Source organism: Harpia harpyja, chromosome 13 (assembly GCF_026419915.1).
Source record: "Harpia harpyja isolate bHarHar1 chromosome 13, bHarHar1 primary haplotype, whole genome shotgun sequence".
In the NCBI taxonomy this organism is placed as follows: Eukaryota; Metazoa; Chordata; class Aves; order Accipitriformes; family Accipitridae; genus Harpia; species Harpia harpyja.
The window spans coordinates 34,775,416-34,800,402 of NC_068952.1; the positions used below are offsets into that span (position 1 = coordinate 34,775,416).

Genomic DNA, 24,987 nt, shown 5'->3' on the forward strand with positions numbered 1-24,987 from the left:
GCCAGACATAGGACTTCAGTTCTTCTCTTCACCATGTCTCTCAGTTTTGGGCCCCTCACTACAGGAAAGACATTGAGGTGCTGGAGCGTGTCCAGAGAAAGGCAACAAAGCTGGTGAAGGGCCTGGAGCACAAGTCTGATGAGGAGCGGCTGAGGGAACTGGGATGGTTTAGTCTGGAGAAAAGGAGGCTGAGGGGAGACCTTATTGCTCTCTACAACTACCTGAAAGGGGGTTGTAGTGAGGTGGGTGCTGGTCTCTTCTGTCAGGTGTCTGGAGATAGGACGAGAGGAAATGGCCTCAAGTTGCGCCAGGGGAGATTTAGATTGGATACTAGGAAAAATTTCTTTACTGAAAGGGTTGTCAGGCATTGGAACAGGCTGCCCAGGGAAGTGGTTGAGTCACCATCCCTGGAGGTATTCAAAAAATGCATAGACAAGGCACTTCAGGACATGGTTTAGTGGGCATGGTTGACAGTTGGACTCGATGATCTTAAAGGTCTTTTCCAACCTAAATGATTCTATGATTCTATGATTCATTCCTGTCATGTTTTGCCAGTGGTTTTTTGCATTTAATTAAGTGGGATTCCTTGCACCTTTTGCTTTCCAGGATATACCTGGTTTGGGGGATTGACACTTTTCTGCTCTGTACATTTGATACTCCATGCTGCTACTGCTGCTTTTAGACAGAGGCTGCTTTCCTTCTGTGTTGCTGGAACTTGCCAGTACTTTGCCTTCATTTTTTTTTTTCTCTGTCCGGGCATCCCTCAGTCTGTATAAAAACTGTAAGCAAATGTGTTTGCTTACAATGTCAATTAGCAGTTCTAATTCTTCCACACTGGGAGATGTCTTGAAGAAAGAGAGGGCAATTTCTGATTAATGCAGGCTCTTTGTCTAACCCCTCTGTTATGTGGTACCTCTGTCTCAATTAAACACTAACCAGTTTGCCAGGAGACTCCCGCTGCTATCTCACAGTGCAGTGCTAATAGTGCAAGTAGGGAAGAATTGAGGCAGGAGAAAATGCATGTGTCTCAAGTTTGAGGAGCACAATCAAGCCACAGTCTCTGCTGACTTGCTTCAGCAACAGCAGTCATGTTTAGGATGTAGCACTTGGCTGACAGTTTTAAATAGCTTCCAGAACTTCTGCAAGGGGATCTTCAAACAGTTCAGAAACTGGGTGAAACAGTATGTCAGTATTTGAAGGAGATTTCATGGTGGTAGTTCATTTTTTCCTCTTGGAGCGCTCCTCTGCGGGGAGAGTATTCCTAACCCCCTGTCAGTGGCAAGAGATGGCACGATGCAACACAACAGCAAGCCTTGCCCTGGGCTATATACAGACATATGGTCTACATAACATGCCATTTAAATAAGACCCGTTTTAATCAGAAATCCTGAGGTGTACAGAACTAAATCACCTCCTCAAGGAGCTGAAAGCAAACAAGGTTAATATTGAAAATTAATGTGTTGCATTCTGTAGTGGCTTTGCATTGATGATAGGAATAATAAATACAGCATCTCTAATGTTTAGTTACATGACCTTTACGATTTTCCTTTGATTGAATAGCTATGTAAGAATTGCCAGCTTTGGAAGCCTGAATTATAAAGCAGCTGTGATGGATAATTGACCATTCAACTTTGAGAATGGAGCTTCCTACCATTATAATTAATTTCTATAGGCATCCACATGGCTGATTACTAGATTAACCAGTGGCCTGAAGGTGCTGATGTGTTACATTCAAACTCAGCTTCCTTCCTGGCCTTTAATACAAACATTTAGATAGCTAGTAAAAGGATTTGTACAAAAAGCTCCAAAAGCATAATTGAAAATAATAATTTTTTTAAAAAAAAGCACCACTATAGTGTATTCTGCTTGTAAAATCTCTGAGGCATCAAATGTAGCGATGGTTTGGGGTTTCTTTTTCCCCTTGAGTGTAAAATGGAGAAAAAAGAACACCTGCTTTCAGCCCAAGCTGTATCAGTGATTATCTCTCACTGCAGAGATTTTAACTGTGATCAGCGCTTAACTTTTCCACGTTGGACCAATTGCAGTGAAGGACTCAAGCTTCACATTGTAGGGCTGTTCAGCATTCAATTCATAAGTGCCTGGCCTTGGGAATGGAATCCAAAATCCTGCTTTAGACAGTTGGGTCTAAACGCAGGTTGGGGAAGAGAGTTGCATCCAAGGTAGGCACACGCTTTGCAGGAGCTAGCTGCCTTCAGCAGCAAGGGTGGAAGCAGCAGATCCACCCACAGCAGCCTTTAGGTGGGTGCCCAAGGTTTTTTCCTGGAAGGTTGCTCTGAATCCCCCTCAGCCAGAGAGATAACTGCTCAGGGCCAGCTGTTTCCTGGAGGGCCCTGACCACTATGCCATGACATGAAACAAAAGCAACTGCTGCTCAGCTTTGTTACAGAAGGAAAAAAACCTGAATTTTGTGAGAAGTTTGAAAGCGTCTGCCACATCAAGAAGGAGCTACTGTGGGGACCGTTGCGCAAGTCAGCAGCTGAGCCGTACATTTACATTTTGCAAGGGCAAAAGGGCAAGCCTGGGCATATATGATACTTTAAAAACTTTAGATGTTGCCAGAGTTGGAATGCAATTGTCAAATTTGGGTTTAAATACCTGAACAATAATCATTGCTTTAAAAACACAGGCCTTTTCCTATATGGGATTGTTAATGTGTCAAAAGCGGTGATGGCACCCTAAAAAGAACACTTGCAAACTCAAAGATGGGAAAGGTGGGAAATACCAGTCCTGTGTAATATAATCTGAGTAATACATTCTCTTTTGAATGTAATCTTTTGAAAAGATTCTCTTTGGTGACCTGGCATGGAATGGAAAGTTAGGATGCCGTCTCTCCCCAAAACGTCCATTATTATCACCTCTGCTGATTTTACAGCTAAATTCTTAATATTTGATGTAGTTCTTAAAACGGCAGCTTCTTCAGTCACCTGGTTGTGAGAGAAATAAGCCATTTCAATAGTAATCCTTTCTGGTTGTACAGAAGAGCTTGAAAATGTGATTGGAGTGTGTTTGTTGGTCTTATAAGCTTGTTTTAGATTATTGAGTAGTTGGATTCAGCTGTGCACAGTAATACTTGATCAAGACTTTTCATAATATGTATTCATAAAAGGGCTGAAATAGTGTCATATAAATCTGGCACTGCTTAGCCTTCACAGATACTGAATTTTACAAGCTAAATACTGCTGCTTTGCATAGATTTTGTATGCAACGTCTTTGAAAAAATTTGGAAAGGTTACAAGAAAATTATTTCCGTTACATGCATTGGTAGTAATTCCCTTATCCATCTTTATCAGGGTTTTGACCATGATTTTTCAGTACTGCTTCACATACTAAAACCACTTGAGTTAGAGATGGATACACAACTTGCTAGTGAGTGAAAGTCTGAACCAAACAGAGAGGGCCTGTGGGGACAGGCAGGGACCAAAGGTTTGTTCAGGGAAGAGAAAGCCTTTCCGCTGAGGGTCCCTTATGTTGCGGTTCCCCTGTTGCATACGATGGCCAAGAAGCAAGGAGTAAGGCCAGCAGGGCTATGGTTTGAAAAGATGGTCGGAAAGATTTAGGAGGACCTAACTCTGCTCCTACACCTTCCTAGTTATAGTCCTGGGACCCTGTGGAGTACAGGGCTGTCTGGAGAGGGCACAGCTCTTGGAGAGGAGGGTGTGCTGCTCTTTTGGAGGTACGTGCTCCTGAGCAGCCTGGGAGAGGGAGGGACAGTGGTGATGGCTTGAGAATTCAGCTAAACTGGATTGGAGTTTCCTGGGAGAAAGCAAAAGTACTTCTTGAGCCCGAAGGCTTTTTAGTCCTGCTGAATTTCAAAGGCCTGCTGCAGTAAGTGGAAGTGCTGATGCTTGTGACCTTTTACTAAGAAGCATCTTTCATAACAGGGAGTGATAGGCAGCCTAAATATAGTGGTTGCTACCAGCTTTCCCTGTAATTCACAACCCTTCTGTTGTTCACTTGTTCTGCTTGCTTGCTTTTTATCTCCCTTATTCACAGGTTTGCTATCCTATCATTATTTTAGTTTTCTTTCTTTTTCTCTGATGAGATACGTGAAGACTGCAACACCAGGAAACTGGATGAGCTTCTAATTCTAACAAAAGTGTTGCATTTCACTTGTTTCTAGAAGTCTTTGAATTAAAGCAGTCAGCTTCTAAACCAACAGCTACAAATAGTTACTCTTTTGATAACTTAGGAGTAGTATTGAGTGCTGAACTTAAATGCCCCTCTCATAAATCTAAGACAAGATTTTTATTTACTCACAAAGACATTCGGGTGACCTCTGAACTACAATTCAGAAGATCGCACGCATTGCAAGCTATCTTGTTTATTTGTTTACTGAGAATGACATTTTAATCACAAGAAAAATGGGCTGGAAAGACAGTGATATTTTCCAATCTTTAGAAACAAAATTACTCCTACCCTAGTTATAGATTTTTATGTAAAGGCAGACGTGTCCTTTCATTATCATTCAGTGACACTAGAAAAAGGCCTTGTCTGAAATCCATAAAATCTTGCCAAAATTTGGCTTCCGATACAGAAAATCAGAGAATGGGACATGTCACTTTAGAACATAATAAATGTATTAACTCTGTGTCTCTGAAGACATTACAGAAAAGCATAAGTCATTTCAGTAATGCAAGATAAAGTGAATCTGAATACTTGTATCTTAATGCTTGCAAATAGGAAATGGAACCAGAATTTTGATTCCCCAAAATAAAAAAGTCGTAATGTAAAAGAGTTATATTCCTTAAACAGAATCAGACTCGGTATGAAAATGTATTGCTTTCATTTCTCCAATCTTAAAACTATCTTATTTAAAAATATAATTTAAAGTTAGGCATGATGAATTTAAATGTGATTACTCTGACAAACCCAGAGTGTGAAGAAATAATTTCCCAAAGCAGAGTGGAGAAAATACTTTTGTATTAGGGAGTGCTGATTAACCTTATCACAATGCAGACTGTGAGTAATCGAGAAAAGAGTCGTTTACCTTGGTTAAAATAGTATTGGCTTCTAATTTTGTATAAAATTATTATTTTCACAGAAAGAAGTCTTGAAATCAGATCTCATTGTCTGCACAGCGGCTGCTGTTCTGTCATTTGCTGTCAGTGCCAGTACTGTGTTTCTATCATTAAGGGTATGTATCTGTCTTTTTTTTTTTTTCTTCTTTCTTTTTTTCCCCTAAGGTATTACTTCTTTTATGCAAAACCACAGGGTGCTTTAACGAGAAAGAATAGAGATTGTGGGAAGAGAAGTTAGTGAAAATGTGTTTACTGGTCACAATAACATTTTTTTATGTGCAAGGCAGTTAGTTTATGGATATTTGTATTAATTTCAGTGTTACTTATTTGGTGTCTCTTAAACCTCTGCATATCGACAGCTCTTTTATGATATGGAACCTGGGGGACAGAATGAATAAAGCTGATCACTTGCCTTTTTTCATCCAATTAGGGAGGAAGAATTGGTTAATTGAGTGGGCAAAATACATATTTCAAAATCCACATCCACTTGTGGAGTCAGAGTTTGAACATAGGAATAAAAATTAACTGCACGAAAATACAATTATAGGAACTGTTAAAAAATGTTTAAAAAAAAGTTTTTTATAAAAATGTTGTTTGTAAATTATAACCATGTTTCATTTTTTCTTTTTTGGCTCAGCCATTTCTCAGCATTGTCCTGTTTGCTTTAGCATGGACTGTGGGATTTGTAACACATTATGTACTTCCTCAGCTTCGCAAGCATCACCCCTGGCTGTGGATCTCCCACCCCATACTTAAAAGCAAAGAGCACCAGCAGCGGGAAGTGAGAGGTTTGTAATAAAATCTTCTCTAAACAATGGATGCAATGACTTGCAGCTTGTCTTGATTAAAAAAAAAAAAAAAAATCCAGAAGGAACAGATAAGTGAGAATAAATTATGCTTTACATTTCCCTCTTGAATAGCATGCATAGCCCATCATTTTCATCCCCCCCCCCCCCCCCCCCCCCCCCGATCACCAGCAAATTTGTGAACCTGTAGAAGTTGTCTCCTGAGACCACTGCACAGAAGGGCTGAGGCTGGGCAAGCACCTCTGGAGATTGCCTAGTTCAACGCCCCTGCTCAAAGCAGGGTCAGCTAGAGCACATTGCTCAGGGCTGCTTCCAGTTTTGAATATCTTCAGGCATGGAGACTGTACAACCTTCCTGGACAACCTGTTCTAGCATTTGATCATCCTTACAGTAAGAAAGGTTGTTTTGGTTTTGGGGTTGGTTTTTTTTTTTTCTTTTGTTGAAATGGAATTTCTGTTTTTCCCCATTTCCTTTTGTCCTGTCACTGGGCATTACTGAGAACAGTCTGGCTCCATCAACTTTACCCTCCCCATCAGGTATTTATACCCCAAAACCGGCCCCAATCAGGCATGAATAAGATGCCCCCTGAGCCTTTTCTTCTGAAGGCTAGGCAATCCCAGCTCTCTCAGCCTTTCCTCCTATGTCAAGTTCTCTTGCCCCTTAATCATCTTACTGGCCCTAAGTGGTCTTTCATGAGCCATCGTCTGATCTGCTTTTTGCTTTTACATTACAGCAGTGTTACTTGCTGTGTTGCTTGATATGTTATAGTTCATGCTTAATACGTTGGCTTTTTATATAATTTAAAAACTTAAATGATTGATGAAATTGAGAGGCAGAATTTTTTCTGCTTTCTGACATATATATCATTTGAACAGCAAGGGTAGTGCAACTTAGAGTTCTAATTTCCATCATAACACTTTTAGAGAAACATTAAAATTGAAAGAAACTGTGAAATGTTCTTGAAGATTTGTTCTTGCTAATGTCTGCTGGCTTCAGTGAGTAGTACCCTGATACATGCAAGTATCAGTAAATATTTTATTATGTCGAGATCTGATTTCCTGTTCTGATACAGTTATTCTGCAAGCAGCCAGTGTACTTTTGAGAAGTGCACCTTTTTTTTTGCCCCCCCCCCCCCCGCTCTGATCTTGCCTTTGCTACCAGCCAAAAGCTTGCTTGTCATTTCTTGATGGATCCTGTGCCTTAATCATTCTCAATATATGTTCCTGAGGTGTTTGAAGACAGCACTGTCAGAACACAGTCTGCTGAGGGACTTTAGTCTGTTCTTCGACTAGACAACAAAAGAGTTCAAATTACTCTCTGCAAAACCATGCATTAAGGATTTAAATCTTTTTTAAAAAAATCATGTCTTTCAAAACGATTACTTTCCAAACAAGGCTTGGGTATGAAAAAAGTACCCAGGAGACTTGTTTGAAGGTTGCCTTTTAACTTTTACTGCAATACGCCAAGGAAAGTGTAGTAGAAATATAAATCTTATTAAGGATCATGCCCACCTGAAAACATTGTTCAGGGGTTCCTCTCCCTGATAATCAGTAATTCTGATGAATACTCAAGTTTTATTGTTTGTTACATCACTTAATCATAAAAGACTACTGTAGGATTTCTTTCCATTGTCCTGATTAAGTCTGTCTTCATTTGTGAGAAAACATTGTTTTGCTAAATGCAATGACTCAGCTTTGGAAAAGGTTGAGGGTAGAGATCTGCCAGACTGATCTCCACAGATGGGTTTCCTTCTGCTTTGAGATCAGCTGCATTTGCCATGCTACCTGCTGTGGGCAACAGGCTTTTTTCCTTCTTTTGCAGTCCTCTATGTGGTCCATTTCTGCACTTTGGGGCTTAAGTATTATTGCAATGTATCTGGTGTTGTGTGTTAGAAAACAAGAGTAAATAAATAAATAAATATATATTTCAGGCCCTTAGGCAGCTGCAGAGGCGTTTTATCATGTTCTGAGATGAGACAGGCTAAGGAAAAGGTTGTGTAATCCCTTTGATAGATATGTCGGACAGGCTGTCTTCTTTCTTTTACCCTGTAAGAAAAATGTAGGAGCCGAACTTAAAGGTTTGCTGTTTGTATAGAAAGAGAAACTTGGAAAATGACAGTATCCTGTAGTTGTCAGGCGTGGACAATGAAGGGACAAGTACACAAAACAAGATATCTGTGAGGAGTTTTTACTGCACTGAATTTCATTTTCAGCTTCCTAATTTTTGACAAGTGTAGTGCTATGGGGAGACGAATGATTGCTTGCTATTAGATGAGCAGCTGGTAATGACAGTTCCACAAGTTTATTCCTGGCTTTGTTTCATAGACTCTGGATGAGCTGTTCAAACTTTCAGGCCTTCCACAGAATAGCAATTATAGACCAGTTCTCATGTTGGCCCTATAAGATAACTCATTTATTACTTGTCATTGTTTTGCCTGACTGCAGGAAGAAAGTCTGAGGTCAAGATGTATGAGCTTATGGTATAATAGATGTGTAGAAAGTAGTGCAGGACTGAGTGAGAAAGAAACCCTGAAACACTAGAGACTATTTTTTCTCCTCCCTCCCCACTACTGCTTTTATAGCCCACAGATTCATGTAGGCCATTTTCAAATCATCCACATCTTTCCCTGGGCCCCCTCTGAATGTGAGCTCTTTTTTTCTTCTGTCTGCATTGTCTGCACACATCTCTCTCTGCTCCTGCAGCTACCTTCTTTTTGGTCTACTTGATATGCACATCTGTTTATTCAAGCTTGAGTTCTTACACAAAGCTCAGCTTTGGGCAGCTGGATGAAGTTCTTGAGTGGATCTCTGACAGCAATTTGCAGTTCAGGAGGAGGAGAGAGGAATGGAGAATAACAGCTAGGTTCCAAAATGGACATTTTGCTGTGTGTATGAACTTTTTGGAGGTGGTCTTTAGGTAATAAGTGAAGGAAATATTTTTACGTTATAACAAGAAACAAAAGTTGATCATATTTTCTGAAGGCAGACTTTTGCAAGAGCATTGCCTTAGCTTAAGATACTGGCAAATCATGACTTAAAGCTAATTTGGAAGGATTGCTTTTAGCTCTTTCTCTTTGAGCCTATACAACATACACCTGTGCCTGTAGAACATACAAATCTGTTGATTCAGCATGTCTTCTTTGCCTGCCATTGAAAAGGTGTGTGTGGGAGGGTGGGATGTGTATATATAACTGTTTTAATTTCTGCTGGGAAGAGTACTGGAGTTTCAGTAGCTGGCCTTGTTATTTTTGAGTCAATACTAAGTTCTGCCTTTTTGCATTCACTGTTTTTCCAATAACCTTGTCTAGCTGAGCTCAGTTGAGAATAAAGACATTGTTTTTGTCTACACACAAGTGTTTCTGAATGCAGTTCACCTAGGTTCTCATAGCAGTTGAATTGCACAGAGCATTCAGTTCTTGTTTAATACTCATATTAAGCACTGTGATGTTGTTAGAAAAGTCTACTGCAAACAAAGGTGTTCTTTACTGGTGAATGATGTGATCCTGGCAGATACTTTTTACAATGGCTTTTTAAGTATTTTGAGAAGCATCTATGACAGTTTCTAGCTCCTGTTAATTCTTCAGTCTTTAGATCTCTGTATTGGGTCTGGCTGAGATGGAGTTAATTCTCTCCATAGCAGCCCTCATAGTGCTGTGCTCTGCATTGGTAGCTAGAAAGGTGTTGATAACACACCAGTGTTAATGTATTGGGTTTGTGTGGCAAGGTTTTGGTAGCGGGGGGGGGGTTACAGGGGTGGCTTCAGTGAGAAGCTGCTAGAAGCTTCCCCTATGTCCAACAGAGCCAATGCCAGCCAGCTCTAAGACGGACCTGCCGCTGGCCAAGGCCAAGCCCATCAGCGATAGTGATAGCACCTCTGGGAAAACAGATTTAAGAAGGGAAAAAAAGTTGCAGGGCACACAGAAACGGCAGCCGGAGAGCGGAGTGAGAACATGTAAGAGAAACAACCCTGCGGACCCCCAGGTCAGTGAAGAAGGAGGGGGAGGAGATGCTCCAGGCACCGGAGCAGAGATTCCCCTGCAGCTCGTGGGGAAGACCATGGTGAGGCAGGCTGTCCCCCTGCAGCCCAGGGAGGTCCATGGTGGAGCAGATATCCACCTGCAGCCCGGGGAGGACCCCACGCTGGAGCAGGTGGGTTCCCGAAGGACTGCATGCCGTGGAAAGGACCCATGCTGGAACAGTTCATGAAGAACTGCAGCCCGTGGGAAGGACCCACGTTGGAGAAGTTCGTGGAGGAGTCTCCTGTGGGAGGGACTCCACGCTGGAGCAGGGGAAGTGTATGAGGAGTCCTGTCCCTGAAGAGGATGAAGCGGCAGAGTTAACGTGTGATGAACTGACCGTAAACCCATCCCCGTCCCCCTGTGCCGCTGGGGGGTAGGTAGAGAATCCGGGAGTGAAGTTGTGCCCGGGAAGAAGGGAGGGGTGGAGGGAAGGTGTTTTAAGATTTGGTTTTATTTCTCATTACCCTACTCTGGTTAATTTGTAATAAATTGAGTTAATTTTCCCCAAGCTGAGTCTGTTTTGCCCATGATGGTAATTGGTGAGGGATCTCTCCCTGTCTTTATCTCAACTCATGAGCCCTTTGTTATATTTTCTCTCCCCTGTCCAGCTGAGGGAGGGGAGGGCGGGCAGTGGTAGAACGGCTTTGGTGGGCAGCTGGTGTCCAGCCAGGGTCAACCCATCACAATCTCAAAGGGTATTTCATTTATCAATGAGGTCAATGATACTTTGCAGTCTAAGGAACAGCGTTTTACCACTATAAGATGGGGAAGGAGAGGCACAGAGTTCAAATGAGGTTCCCTAGGTCATCCCCTAGGTCAGTGCTGGAGAGGGCCTCTCTGGAGTCATTATGTCACTAAAAGCGCTATTTAATATAGTGACTAGTAATTGGATTATGTAGAAAATACCATTTAGCATGTACCATCTCTTTTCATTTCTGAGTGTTTCTCATGAGTGCAGTTAGAAGCAGCAAAACAGATACTACCTAATTCAGAGAACAAAAATGATTTCTCTCTTGCAATGAATTATGAATTCCATTGTTTCATAAGTTAGTTGGTTGATTATGAATGTGAGCTAACTCATTTCTTTTATGGTATTGCAGTGCAAAAAATGCTGACAATTGGATGAAATGATCTGTTATCTGAATTTCTATTTCAGATGCTGCTCATTTGATGTGGTTTGAAAGGCTCTATGTGTGGCTTCAGTGCTTTGAGAAATACATTTTGTATCCAGCTATAATACTGAATGCCCTCACCATTGATGCTTTCTCAATTAGTAAATATAAGAAGCTTGGTACACAGTAAGTAGATTATAACTCCAAGCATGTGATTAGTGCACTATTTGGGTTTAGACTGAAGATTGAGAAATGAAATTTGTATCTTAAGTCTGTTTGCTTGTTAGTTTTCTTTTGTGCATTATTAGTTCAGTATACAATAATCATTGGCTCTGCTGAAAGAAAAAAGCAAAACTACCTTAGCACATGCTAAGACATGACTCCAGTGAGAGAGAAATTAAAAGATTAAAGAGCTATATATAGATATACATGGAATGTCTAAATGTCAATTAAAAGCAAGACACACTATACCAGGCTGCAGGTGTTTGATGGGCATAAACACAGTGGGGTAACTAGAATTAATCATATGAAAATGAGAAATCTAGGCTGGATATCAGGAAACATTTCCTAACTGAGGATTTTTAAGACTATGGCGTAGTCTCCCAAAGGAGTTGTCGGAAGCTTCACCACACAAGTCTTTTAAGGCAAGACTGAATAAAATATTCAGCAGAGTAGAATGGTGGGTAGTCCCGCATTAAGAGCGGTTTGAGAAAGGTAGGAATATAAGTTTTTTGCAAAGTCTGATGTCTCTGATATTAAGCAGAACTGGTGATGCTGATCCATGAAAAAACAGTATGATCCTTGCAGGCAGACTTTTATGGTAAATATTTTGTTCAGTGACTTGCCTACTGCAGATATTCAGCAGGCTTAGTGACTGCAGTATCCCCAGTGGGCAGAGTTTCTGCAGTCTTTTTATCAGAATGACAGTGATGCAGATCATAAAAACAAAGAAACAGCCTGTGTTCAGGAAGGAAGGTTCCAACAGCAGGAAAAACTGCTGGAGGAGGGGGAGTTACTCAGTATTAATAATGATGTAGATTCTTAACTTTAAATATTAGATAAAAGAACTTTGATGTAAAAATTGCATGTTGTTTTAATTATTCTTCTCTCTTCAAGAGCAATACAGTTTTAGGGACTACGCAACTATAAGGAAAAGGTGGTCCCTGCTTTTAGGGGCTGAAAGTAGGACTAGGGCATTAGTCAAATTTTCTGCATATTCCTCCCAGACAACTACTTTTCCAGAGAGACTCTCACTGGTCACTCAGAGATAGCCTGTGTAGTCCCCCATTGACCTTTTTCCCCCAGGCACTGGGGAGTTGCTAAGGCCAAGGTGCTTCAGGAGTTTAGGTGTATTGTCCAGGGTGAAACTGAGTTCACACTCATCCCTCTATTTGGTTCTGCAAGGCTGGGAGAACTAGAAAGTCATCAAAATGTCATTTGTCACTCATTAGCAGACGTGACTGAATACATGCACAGAGCAAATATGTAGGGTTAGGAAGGTGCTATTTTTACATAGTCATTCCTCCAAGCTAGGTTGCACTTCAAAGTACCACCTCCCTCAAGTGTTCAGAAGTAGTGAGTCAGTCCCCCAGAAATCTTGAGATTAAAGGAAGTAATTACATTTGTCTGCCTCTGATTGTTTGGCCTGTAGGGGAATACCATGACAGTTCGTCCTTTCCCCATCCCCCTTGTGTCTCTGTGATCACCTTGGATTTAAAACCTGTGTTTTCTCCTTTTGCTTGTAACTGAGGTCTATCCACAACACCCCCAGCATCCCTCCTTCTCTGGCACTCCTCTTTAATACGCTTCCCCTACAGCTACCATGTAAATGCCACACACAAAACATTTGTCCTCAGATCCTACCTCTTTCTCTTCGACTCTGTAAGCCCATGAAGGATCCTGGATTCTCCTTGCTCCTTCCATATACCGTGTTACTGAGGGTTGTACTTCCTCGGCTTTAATACATAAATACCCGTTTTCTGTTGTCGGAACATTCCTTAGTTATTTACCACCCAAAGATCAGACTGCATCGTACCTTAGAGAAGGGAAGGCGGCACTTTCCTGCTCTGTGTCTGAAAGTGAGATGATACATTTTGCATCATTTGATTTTGGAGTTTTTCTCACTTTGAATGTATTTTTCAAAGAAGCTTCATCTTGCTTTGTGATTTAAAGGATTGAAGCGGTTTCCTTCTTGAGGAAGGCAGCAGAACAGCTCCTTCACAGTCAGGAGTTTGCTTGAGCTTTCCAGAGCCTGACGTGCTGGTTATTAATGGAACCCATGCTGACAAGCTGAAAAGCTTGCCCCGTGTTACCTGCCACAGAGGCTTCAGAAATAAGCCCCCCTTCTCTCTCTTGCTTTCTCTCTGCTGGGAGTTAAGGCCCCAGGAAAAGCATCTTGTGTGGCAATAGCTTTAAAGAAGAGGGATAATGAGCAAATTATTTTGTTACCTGAGATCATTATTTTATAAAATGTCATTTTTTGGTGAAATTTTCTGCATGTTAACAGATCCAGTGAGGAAAAAGTCCCCCTTTTGCTCTATGATCTGGAAGTTTTCCGTGTGAAAATTCCTCCATGTTGCAAGAATTTTCTTCTTTCTGAAGAATGCGAGATCCAACTGGTTCATACAGGATACACTGAGATGGCTTCTAGTGGCTTCAGAATCTGTCTAGCTTAGTCACTAGGTTTTCTATTCAGAAATCTGGGGCAAATCGAAAAGAACAGCTTTGACAAGGTGAGAAATAAGGTCAGCTTGGCATTTCATTCCAACAGTGATGTCCTGGTGATCCTTTAGAATGACCTGCACTCAAATAAAGTTGCATCTGCTTTACAGGAAGATACACAATAATGAATAAATGCCACATAAAATAAAATCAACCTGGGAATGTACAGACTTATGAGCCTTTCTAGAATGATGAAAACCTCTTTAGAGCTTTCTGGCCTGACAAGTGTCAGTCATGGCAGCAGGTATTCTCCTGGTTTGCAGCAGGATGGAGGAGAACCTTCCATGTATTTTGCAAATACCTGGCCTACTTTAAGACCCTCATTATCCACTGAAGTCCCCATCTATTTTCACCAGCATCAAAAAAACAATGCATCTCTGAAAAAGTGAATGTGCTTAATTTACTTAAGAGAAGTCACCTGGCTCTCAATTAACAGGGTGTTACTTGTACATGTCTGTTAGGTTTGGGTTGTCTTTTCAGGAACAGATCCAGTATGGTTCTTGGACATCGACATGCAAAACTGCAATCCAAACATACTTGGTCAACTGCCAGAAAACCCTGAGGGTGCCTGATATGACTAAATACTCCTGAATTTGACTTGATGATTCATTAGGAGGCTTGAGATGTACTTCTGAACATGGCCAGAGCTTTCTGAATAAATCACTTTTATCTTATACTGACTAGAACCCAGAAACCCAAAGGTTTTGAGCTGAGAGCTGTTTTTGCAGCATCCCCAGTATGTGATCAGGATTGAGTTCACAAAATACTGCTTTGATTTCCTTCCTTTTAAAAACCTTGGTGGAGAAGTGGTGTTGCCCCTTTCGTTTAACAGGAGTCCAACTGTTAAGCACTTTCCAGGAAAGTAAAGGCTATGGGAGGTTTGCTCTTGATCCCTCCTGCTTTGGTCGTAAGGAAATTCTTACGGGAGTGGGGAATCGTGTTCCAATTCCTGCTCCTGATGCTGTTCCTGTGTTTTTTAGTGGTTGTTGGATAAAATACAGAACCATGCAAGTGTTCATGGTCTGGAGCCCAGTACTGTCTCATCTCAGGGGGGTGCCTGTCTACCCAGGTGATCTAAAAATTTATGTGTCTGAGACCTTTCTAGGATCTAACCCCTAGAATAGGCGGTATTATCAAGAGATCAAAATTGCTGTCCAAGCAAGATCATCTTTCTAATTATGTAAAGTATCTTATAAACAAAATTTAAAAATGTGAACAACCTCAAGTCTGTAAGTTCAGATAGATATCCAGAGACTGGAGTGATTTTTTAAATTCAAGGGGTGCCAACACATTACCTCCATCTTTCCTTCTCATATGATTGTATTTTCTTTTCTTACACAGAAAACTGTAGTTTTCTGGAGAGTTAAAAGAGGAACGTTGTCTTCTTGGAGATATAGCAGCAAGCACTTTAATTTTTAAAGATTGGACTTCTTGATTCTCTGTGTGGTCACTTACTATTTAGAGTTCTCAGCTTAAGTTCACCCTCTAGAATATAATAAGGGAGAGTAAAATGCAGACTGCCTGTATTTTACAACACATAGATGCAACACAATTTCTTTTCATCTGATGAAATAATTACTATATAGAAAAGATGACCTTCTGATCAAGAACAATGGTAAGAATTTCAAGCATTTCATGTCTATGGGTGTTTCTATCCAGAATTTTGGCATTGTGTGTAATGAAATTAGCAGAATAATTATAAACTGTGTCATCAAGTGAAATTCGTAGTAGTAAAAAAACTGGAGTGGGTTCAAGACATTTTTTTCAAATTACAGTAATGTATTAATGGAAGTGCCAAGATATTTCTGAAACTGAAATTTTATTTTAAGACCTATATAAAAATATCCTTTCTAGATTCTTGGTTTTTAACAGTCAATACTACTGTTTTTAGTACAGAGTTCATTCTTTATTACAGATTACAAGTGTGTGATAATGATAAGGGAAAAATATGAAGTTGCACATGGGTAAAATAAATGTGATTATTAAAAGAACATAGGATTAATATCAGAAATCAATAAGATGCGTAGATTTAGATATACATAGCAATCTAAAATACATCTGGTACAGCTATTTGTATTTCAGAGCTTCATAATTTATGACTTTGACTTGATTAGGTTTTTCTTTCTGCCTTTCTTACAGCTGTGATATTATCCTGATAACAGTTGCTGGGATGAAACTCCTCCGTTCCTCATTCTGTAATCCTATTAATCAATTTGTTACTTTGAGCTTTACTGTAATCTTCTTCCGATTTGACTATAGAGACATTTCAGAAAATTTCTTGCTGGATTTCTTCATGATGTCCATTGTGTTTCACAAGGCAAGTTTTATAGCTCCTGTCATTTCTTTGGAAAATACATTTCATAGCTTTATTTATCTTCTCAGTGTCACTGTGCTGATCAATATGTGGTAGGATTTTTTAGAAGTAATCAATGCATATATAGACACAGATTATTGGTCCTATAGAGGAAAAAAATCTGTAAACTGAAAACAAGGTTCCAGTTAAATGTCTTCTCTGTTTTTTGCAATGTTTTGCATTTATTTTTTGTTCACATGTTGCTACAGAAAGTTCAGAATTGTCATTTTCAAGAGGAGAACCCTCAATGAGTTGGAAAGAGCCTCTTGGGTCATTAGTGCAGGGCTGCCCTCCAGATCAGTCACCTGGTGTTTTTATCTAGGTTTCCTTTGAATACCTCTAGTGTTCGACTCAACAACTTCCTTTGGGAAGTTATTCCATTATCTAATCATCCTCATGATAATAAATGTTTTCCTAATGTCAGCCTTAATGTTTTTCTTTTCCTATTTTCAGTCTGTTATCCTTGTGATGCTGCCCTTAACCTTAACCTCGGAGCTCCTTCCTCTCTTTTACATTGTTAACTCTTGGAGTGTGCTCTAGTTAAATTTACCTTAAAAAAAATCCTTTCTGTATCAGTCAGATCAGAACCTGTCTTGATTTGCTATCTATGCTGTTTCACTGAAAAAAAGCAGGTTTAACTGATACCTTGATAAAACATGGGAAAGTATTGAAGACTTGCCTAAAGCTTTTACCAATCCTTTTGTATTTTGTTTTATTTTTAAACTTGTTGGTCCCCAATTGCCATAACATATGATACAGTTTGTCTAGGGGTAACTCTGGTGAGGTGTTTGGTTTTGTTGTTGTTCAGGGTTTTTTTTGTCAGGCTTGTTGGTTTGGTTTCTTTTTCTAAAATACTCCTATTATATGTGTGAGTATGACCCAGCTAGCACCACTTAATTTCTGAGAGGAGAAAGACGTGGTTCCTTATTGACTGCTGCATGTGCTGTGGAGATGCCCAACAGTGCACGTGGAGATGTTTAGCCCTTCTACACAAAGAGTGGCAGCTCACACCGCTGCCCTTGCTCCCCTGGAAAGTTTCAGGCTTCCTAAGGAAAGGCCCAGTTCATTGGTGTTACGTTGGGAGTTCCCAGTCATTCAGGCAAAGAGTGAAGCAGAAATTAAATGCTTTTCCTGGTTTATTTCTGTGCTGCTGTAAGGGAGGAGGAGAAGGGAGGAATTAAAATAGGGTTAGAGTAATTTTTTAAACTTCTTACCTTGGAGTGAAAGATGAGCAGTGAAAGTGATGCAGAGGTTGGTAGCATTGTGGCAGTTTTCAGTATTTGTTGCATTACCATGTTCCCTAGAGTAAGGGGTGAATTTCTATCTCCAGAGAAGATTGTCAGTGATGTGCATCAGTGGACATCCCATGTCTGGATAATGGCTTATTTAGTACTGAAACTCATTCTTCAAAAACTCATTACAGGATCAAAAAATTAGCACCCCAGAATTGAAAATCTCGCAATTCATTAATTCTTTTGAAAATGTTGACCTTGTGAGCATATCACAAAATACTGGTGTGGATTATTGCATGTTTTTGGAAGAGAGAGATGTAAAGGCTTTTCAGTGGGTTTTGGGGGGGGAGTTGCTTGGGTAGTTTGAAGCTACTGTTTACAGTAGAAAGACTAGTGATAGCAGTACAAATGAGATAACAAAGGATGCATACCAAATTAAGCAGAGATACTTGCTAGAATAACTACTACTCTACTAGACTGAAAGCTTGTTTTGAAACTACAGACATGTTTTGAAAATGTAGTTTTAGCATTGGTCTGCCATCTTCTTCATATCTGATAATATCTGAAATTTTGCAGGTCATTAGTTCATCAAGTGGACTTGTCCCTGTTCCATTTTAAAAAATTGAAATGAAACAGTTGAATTATTTATATTACAGAAGCACATGTGCAGTTACACAATGATCATTAAAGCCAATCTGAAAAATAGCATTACAGATGATAGCAATTAAAGCCCTATTAATTTCAAATCATAAAGGGCATAAGTTTTCTTTACCCTAATTAAGGTCTGAGCTTTAATTAGCTCAATATTGTGGACCTTTAGTAAAGGGTATGGTCACTTGAGGATAAAGTTGATGTGTGTTTATTCCATACTATAGGCCCTAAGCAAGCTGCATCCACCTCAGTTCCTAAAAGCATTATGGGTCTTCACAGATGCTGTCGGTCTGTAGTTCAGTCAAGTTTATGTTTGCAACTATTTTTAAAAAGGAAAACCAAAACTGAAATAGTCTCTATTACCATCACCTTTGGCTATGCAGAACTTATTACACAGTCGTGGCTGATTTCTGCTTACTCATTGAAAATGTAAACTTGCCACCCTCTGAATTCGGGAACACTAGAAGTGCTGTGCCTTAGTCATAGTGATGGTAATTTTTAAGCATGGTTACCCCACAAAAAATATTTGCATGCTCTCAAAGCACTGTGGTAGTAAGCATTTATTTTTTTCTGCCAGGCACTGGGGAAGAAGGCATCTAAATTCAACAGACATTCACAACTGCACTAGTGTGCAGTGAAGCAGATTATGTTAAATAAAACTTTGCTAATAATGTTGGGTGGAATATTTCTGAATATCTCACTGATTGTACTTCCCTCGTTTTCCCCATTGTGCTGTTGATTTAATGTAATTTAGTCAAATAAGAAGCTCCAAATGAGCATGTGGCTCCCTAAACAAGTTGAGGCATGGAAGTCCGAATTGCTGCTCACAGATTTTTATCTCTGTTTGCAAATAGCCAAGCCACCCACACTGGGGTAACACAGAGAACAAAAGAGTCTATTCAGTTCTATCCCTGAGGATTTTTTTAATCAAGCTGGATTTTTTGGTCCTTTTAACATTGTAGGACTTATTAATGTGACACAGTTAATTCACTTTTTTAAAAATCATTAGCTGTTTACATTTTGACAAGTTGCAGAATGTGAAAACTTAATGCTAAAAGTTGATTAGGCATATGCAGAGTGTTCTGTTTTGTCTTTCAAATTGCCTTGGGAAGGGACCAAGATAAATGTTTAGGACAGACTTCCTTATTTATTTTTAAGAATGATTGCAGCTTTCAGTTCAAGTGGAACAGGAGTTCTCCATCTTTCTTATGGTAAGACTTTTGCTGTAGCCAGCCCAGTTTGTGTCCTTGGCTACAGCCTGGGATTCTTCTGTCTAAAACTCTTATTGTCTATATTCTTTAAATCAGAGCTGAATGGCTTCTTAAAAATACATGGTTGCTATTCAAAAATTGTGGGTGTAATGCTCTGATGTATGCTCTACAGGAATTCAAACTGGATAATCAAGACAGTCTTCTTGGTCTACATGACTCTGTGTAAACTTTTCAAATGAGCCAGTTGTTCTCCCTGGACTTTTTAGAAGATGATGTCAGTGCAAAGGTTAATAAGAATAAGAATGTTCATATTAGTTGAAAATGGAATACCACAAATAACTGAGAATATATTCTTCATAGGCATAGCAAAGATGGAATATGTAACAGGACTTAGGAGATTTCTTTCTAGACTTTTAACAGTAGGAGAAACTCCGAGACTTTTTCTGTAATAGGGTAAAAAATGTGGGAATATTAACCAGTTTGAATAAACTATTTGGGAATGATGAAAAGATGGGCCTTTCTTCCACCCTTCTGATGTCTACTGACATAACCAAGCAAAAACTCTGAACACACGCAACACACATGAGAGGGAGAGCACATGGACAGTTAAGTGCATGTTATAGCTCATCTAGTCCATCTTTCTTCAGTGTGATCAAAAATAAGGGAAAAAGCTATGTGCCCAGCACTGCCCTCCTTGGCAGATGTGTGAGCTCCTTTTAAAGGATGTCTGGAGTAACAACTGTTCGAGTCAAGAATGAACAGGCATTATTAAGTGTGAAGTAGAAACCAATGCAAATCATTAAAACAGCAAGGATACTGGTTTGGAACTGGCTGAGTGTTAACAAAGATGCTGAGGGCAAGGCTTGTCCCAGCTCTTTTGCTGTGTTCTCTTAATGATGCAGCTTTCCATTTCATCCAGTGCCATGGGCATCCTGTAAATCTTGCTGGTGGAGAGGGATCATAGTGTCTCCCCGAACTGCTTTTGGAACCTCAAGTGGACCTGATGTTGAGCTGAAGGAGCAAAGACAGCAAAAAAACTTGGTAGTTCAAATGTGGATGCTTCTGGCTGTAGTGTGCTCTTGGCTACTAGAAAAAACTGGTGGGGTTTTTTTGCCAGTCTGTTCAGTACTGGGAGCAACCAGCAGCGTGTTGGAGATTCCTGTATGCCAAACTGTGGTAAACTGGCTCTTTTACCAGCAACTCTTTCATCTGTAGAGCACAACTGAGAAATGATACCTGTACTTTGGAATATGTGTTCTTGACAAATCAGTGTAGCTTCCTTTAAGCCCTAAAGAAAGAGCCATCCCTAGCTTACACACTCATCTACTACACAGATCCAGATGGGAATGATAAGACCCAGTGTCATTAACTCTCTAATGCATAGGACTACAACTTCCTATCTCTTTCAGTGTCTTGTATGTTACTGGCAGGAAGTTTAATGGCCTCTTAATTTGTGTGTGTGGATGAACTAATTAGCAATACTAAAATATGAAATCACCTTATATTTTCTTATAGTCAAGTCCTCTGAGGGTTCTGAATTTGTCTTCATGCATAAGGCAAAATAATCAAAGAACCAGAGCTTGTTAAATTTGCCTTCATTAACACTGAATTCATTTGCCTAAGTACTCTTACCCCTGCTGAGCTCACTTAAGAATACAATTTCCCTGTCTGATATTTTTTCTTCTTTCCCAGAATACATTTTCCAGCTAATAAGGAATCCACATTTTTATTTTTTTTTTTAAGAATTTTTCTCTTTCTGTATACTTCTTTCTGCCCATAGTATCCAATGTCACACATTTATGAAAGATGATCTTTATGTCAAAGTAACTCCAGCTAAGACAGCCAGTTTGTAACAACCTGCCACACCTGTGCTGATCAGGCTTAACTTTCAACATCCACAACACAATCCCTTGGACAGACAAGAAATTATGCATGTCATCTTATTTCCTTCATTTTATGAGAAAGTGTTACCAAGTGCATTGACCTTCTTGGTGCTTTGTTGAAGTCAAGTAATTAACCTATTGGATCTTTTTATTGCCTTTGTGGCAATAAAACTCTTTGTTAGTTGGCATGGCCCATTGATTGATTTAGGTGCTACTTATAAGTCAAGAGCCTCAGTCTTTTTCCTTTCCCCTTCTGATTTTTCATCCCTCTCTAAATCTGATGTTTCACTTCAAAGCTTCTGGCACTAAGTTGTTAATTCATATTTTAATCCATTTCTTGCCATTCGTGCATACTGAAATCCAATGTCTTAATCAGCTGCACCCTCTTGACTCACAGCTGTTTCCTCAACTTTTGATATCTGGCATATAAACCTTGTTAAGACACTTTCTGCTGAGTAAAATACCCAAGGCTACATCTGATATTTGACAGGAATATCCCAATGGTATTTTCCATAGACTCCTTAACTCTCTTGAGCACTGTACAGTTCGTGTTTCCTTTTAATATTGGAGAAATGGTTTAATTGATTTTTCATTCAGCCTTCTGTCACTGACCTCTTTGTCAGACTTCATTCCTGATGCTATTCCCAAATTGCATTTTCTCTCTCTTTTTGGTTTTTTTTTTTTTCCTTTAGAATGGGACCGATGTACTCAGGGGTGCAGGGTGACATACACCCGCTCCCCAGCTCAGTCTGGCTCACTGCGCACTGAGGACTATTCATGTACATCCATGCTGATAGAGGTGTGTTCTGGATCTGTTGATGCAGGCACTGAAAGAGAAATCTTGGCTATCTGGCGCTTCAGCACACAACTTACTCTGGGCGTTTTTTATGTCCGCTTTTAGTAAAGGAGTTTTCTGGGAGGATACAGTCCTGGTGGGAGCCATGCCTATGAAGGCTTTGCAGAAGAGGCTGGATCAGTGCAGCTCCCAGCTGATTTATTTCACTTGTCTGGCCTTCTGCAAATTAAGCTGATTAGCTCTGATCTTGTCCTTTTTGCCCACCTCCAGAGATAGGGGAGTTGGTTTCTGACAGTACCACACGCTCCTTCCCTGGGCTCTTGCTGTCAGCTGGCAGTGTAGGAAGAAGCAGCATCTGCCATGAGCAGATCTAGGGCTGTTAGGTTTTATCATCATCTTATTGTCATAATCCTCATCATACTTGCTTCTGCCTGATGGTTAACATTTAACTTCAAATGTAAGGCTTCCAAGGCTTGTTACTCAAACTGTTTAAAACATGCCTGTTTTGTACACTGTTAATGTTAAGTGCTGAACACTGTGTTTCAGGAATATATTCCTCCGAGGTTTGATATCAGAGCCTTGGACTGATTATATTTTGATCCTCTTACATATGTTGCATTAGACAATGATCTTCAAATCCCACAATATAAAGGCTTCAAATGTCTGTAAGCAGATGCAAATGAAGACAGCCTGGAAAGTATTTGTTGTAGATTCAAACATAGTGCTGTTCAAATACACCAATAGAATGTCACAATGACTTAAGACATAAACATTAAAGACCATTAATATTTCCAGTAAATCTTGTTTTGTAGGATTTCATAGGTGAAGTTTGTTTTAAATGGCATTAAATAAAAAACAAAGTCAATGATTTGCAAAACAAAGCCATGAACTAGAATAAAATAATTCCATCTAAGTTTAATTTCATATCCATAAACACATACATGCTCACAACTTTTCCTTCTTAATGTATCTTAATTTTTATTGACATACCAAAAAAAAATAAAATTACCAGTAGGTATTAGAATTTAAGTCCAAGACTTGGACCTACCAGTTGACCAGAATTAGCTTAACAGGAGAAACTAAATACCCCCCTAGCATCTCAGAGCCTGAGTTCAAATCTGTTTCAAGTTCTCAGGATCTAAACAGGAATATAAAGAAATACCTGTTCAAAGCAGGAAATAATTGCTTTCTGCATTTAACTTTTTTAATCTCTCAATTTTGTTTTGCACGTAGAGCATATAGCCATATGTATATGACAGTTATTTTTGTTTAAAACCAGTTTGTACATACACTTTTTTAAAACACAGGAAAATTCAAGCTTAGCAAGAAAATGTTAATGTTTATGCATTATTTAGTCCCAGTATTGCCAAGGAGTCTGCCCACACAGAGTCCCAACAGATGCTAAACAGATAGAAAGGCTGCCAAAAGCTGAAAGCATTGCATAGTCTCCATCTCACATTCAGTGTCATTTAAATTCAGGTGTTAATCTCTGCCTAGTTTATTGAAATCTACCAAAGTGAGAAAAGATCACATTTTAGTGATGATTCAGACTTCCAAAATCTCTCTTTTTTTTTTTTTAAATGTATGTTAACTAATTTTCATTAACTTCTAGTTTGTAATGTTACTTAAATTTGGCTAAGTAAGAATAACCAGATTTAAAAGAAATCCTATTTCAGATAAGTCTTTGCCTTTGCTTTGTTTATAGAGGTATAGGATACTAGCTTATGCGCCAGAGGTCTGTAGAGGCTTCAGAACTCATAGAAGACTTAAGGATGATTAAGATGATAAAATGTGTGTCCACATAAAATAAATATGAAAGATGGGTGAATGTTCTGAACTTTCACTTAACAGTAGTGGGAATGTGCTAGATGAAATTCACTGAATATACTGATAATTTGAACTCTTTATCAAAGGCTTAAAAACTGTTTACTGTGCAAAACTGTCACATGAGTAAAGATATCTAGGAATATTTGAACTTTATGTCCCCGAAATAATATATCATTTTTCTGCTTAGTGAACTGTAGAAAACATTGAAGATCTAAGAAGACTTAATAAAAATATTCTTTTATAAATGATCCTAAACTGGGATGCAGAAGTCTTCATGAAAAATTAATCTTTTACACGTTTAAGGAAATTGTTATAAACAGAGGGTGAAAACTCAGCACAGAATTGTTTGTTTGTTCGCTTGTTTTGTTACACTTTCACTTTAGATAGGAAGCTTCCCCCTTTGTATCTAGCACTGCTAAAAAAATATTCCTCACACCCTCAGGAGCAAGTTATTACCCTCATTCAAACAAAACTTTACTGAGGATACACTGCGTATTTCACAGAATCACAGAAGGGCTGAGGTGTCCCATCAGGTCCCATGGAGGTGTTTTTCTCTAGTTTGTTTAAATATACCCTTCATTAATCCTTCACTACTTTGGGTGTCTTCATTTCTCCATGCTTTCCCACAGGTCTTGGGTGCCTGTGATTCCTGAAGGCTTACCAGTGAAGACCAAGGCCAAGAAGGCATTGAGTACCTCAGCCTTCTCCATGCCCTTGGTCACCAGGTCCCCTGCCCCATTCAGCAGCGGGTCCATGTTTTTTTTCCCCAGTCTGTCTTTTGCTGCCGATAGACCTGTAGAAATCATTCTGTTGCTTTTTAATTTCCTCACCGGATTCAACTCCAGTCGGACTTTGGCTTTCCTAACCCTTTCTAATCCTATATTGTTTCTGACAATTTAAAAAAGATGTTGAAGGTTTTCCTCTTTAGCTAGTGTCTTATGATTATTGAAGACTGAAATGCAGTTAGTTGTAGTTGAAATAACAGAATGACTGTTTCTGAGGATCAGAGTCCTCCTATTTATGAAGGCAATTTTTTAGCAGCTTCAGTTTCTTTCTGCGGGAAAAGCAATAGCACTTTGTGAAGCCTTGGAGTTCCTATACCACATGTAGGAGAAAGCATTTTGTAAATTGGGTAGAACTGATAAAGAGAAATATTTTTTCAGATGGTTCTAGCAAAATGAAAAAGAGAAAATGTAAAGTCAAGTCCCCCCTTCCTAATTCTCTGTATTATAGTTGCTAGGTGACATCACCTTTAGCAATTACAGTTAGATATGTAAAATGCTAATGGCATGTTACCTTTAAGGTGTTTTGCAGAACATGCCCTGGAAGCAGTAATTT

General features: G+C 39.5%; 1 protein-coding gene across 1 annotated transcript in view; it reads left to right on the forward strand.

Annotated features, from left to right (window-relative positions):
- Nucleotides 1-24,987, forward strand: part of PCNX2 (pecanex 2) — a 164,927-nt gene that overhangs the window by 78,963 nt on the left and 60,977 nt on the right. Inside the window, exons 18-21 of the mRNA XM_052805317.1 lie at nt 5,063-5,155; nt 5,677-5,827; nt 11,020-11,161; nt 15,836-16,013. Coding sequence (XP_052661277.1) covers nt 5,063-5,155; nt 5,677-5,827; nt 11,020-11,161; nt 15,836-16,013 — 564 coding nt within the window. The remainder of the gene's footprint in view (nt 1-5,062; nt 5,156-5,676; nt 5,828-11,019; nt 11,162-15,835; nt 16,014-24,987) is intronic.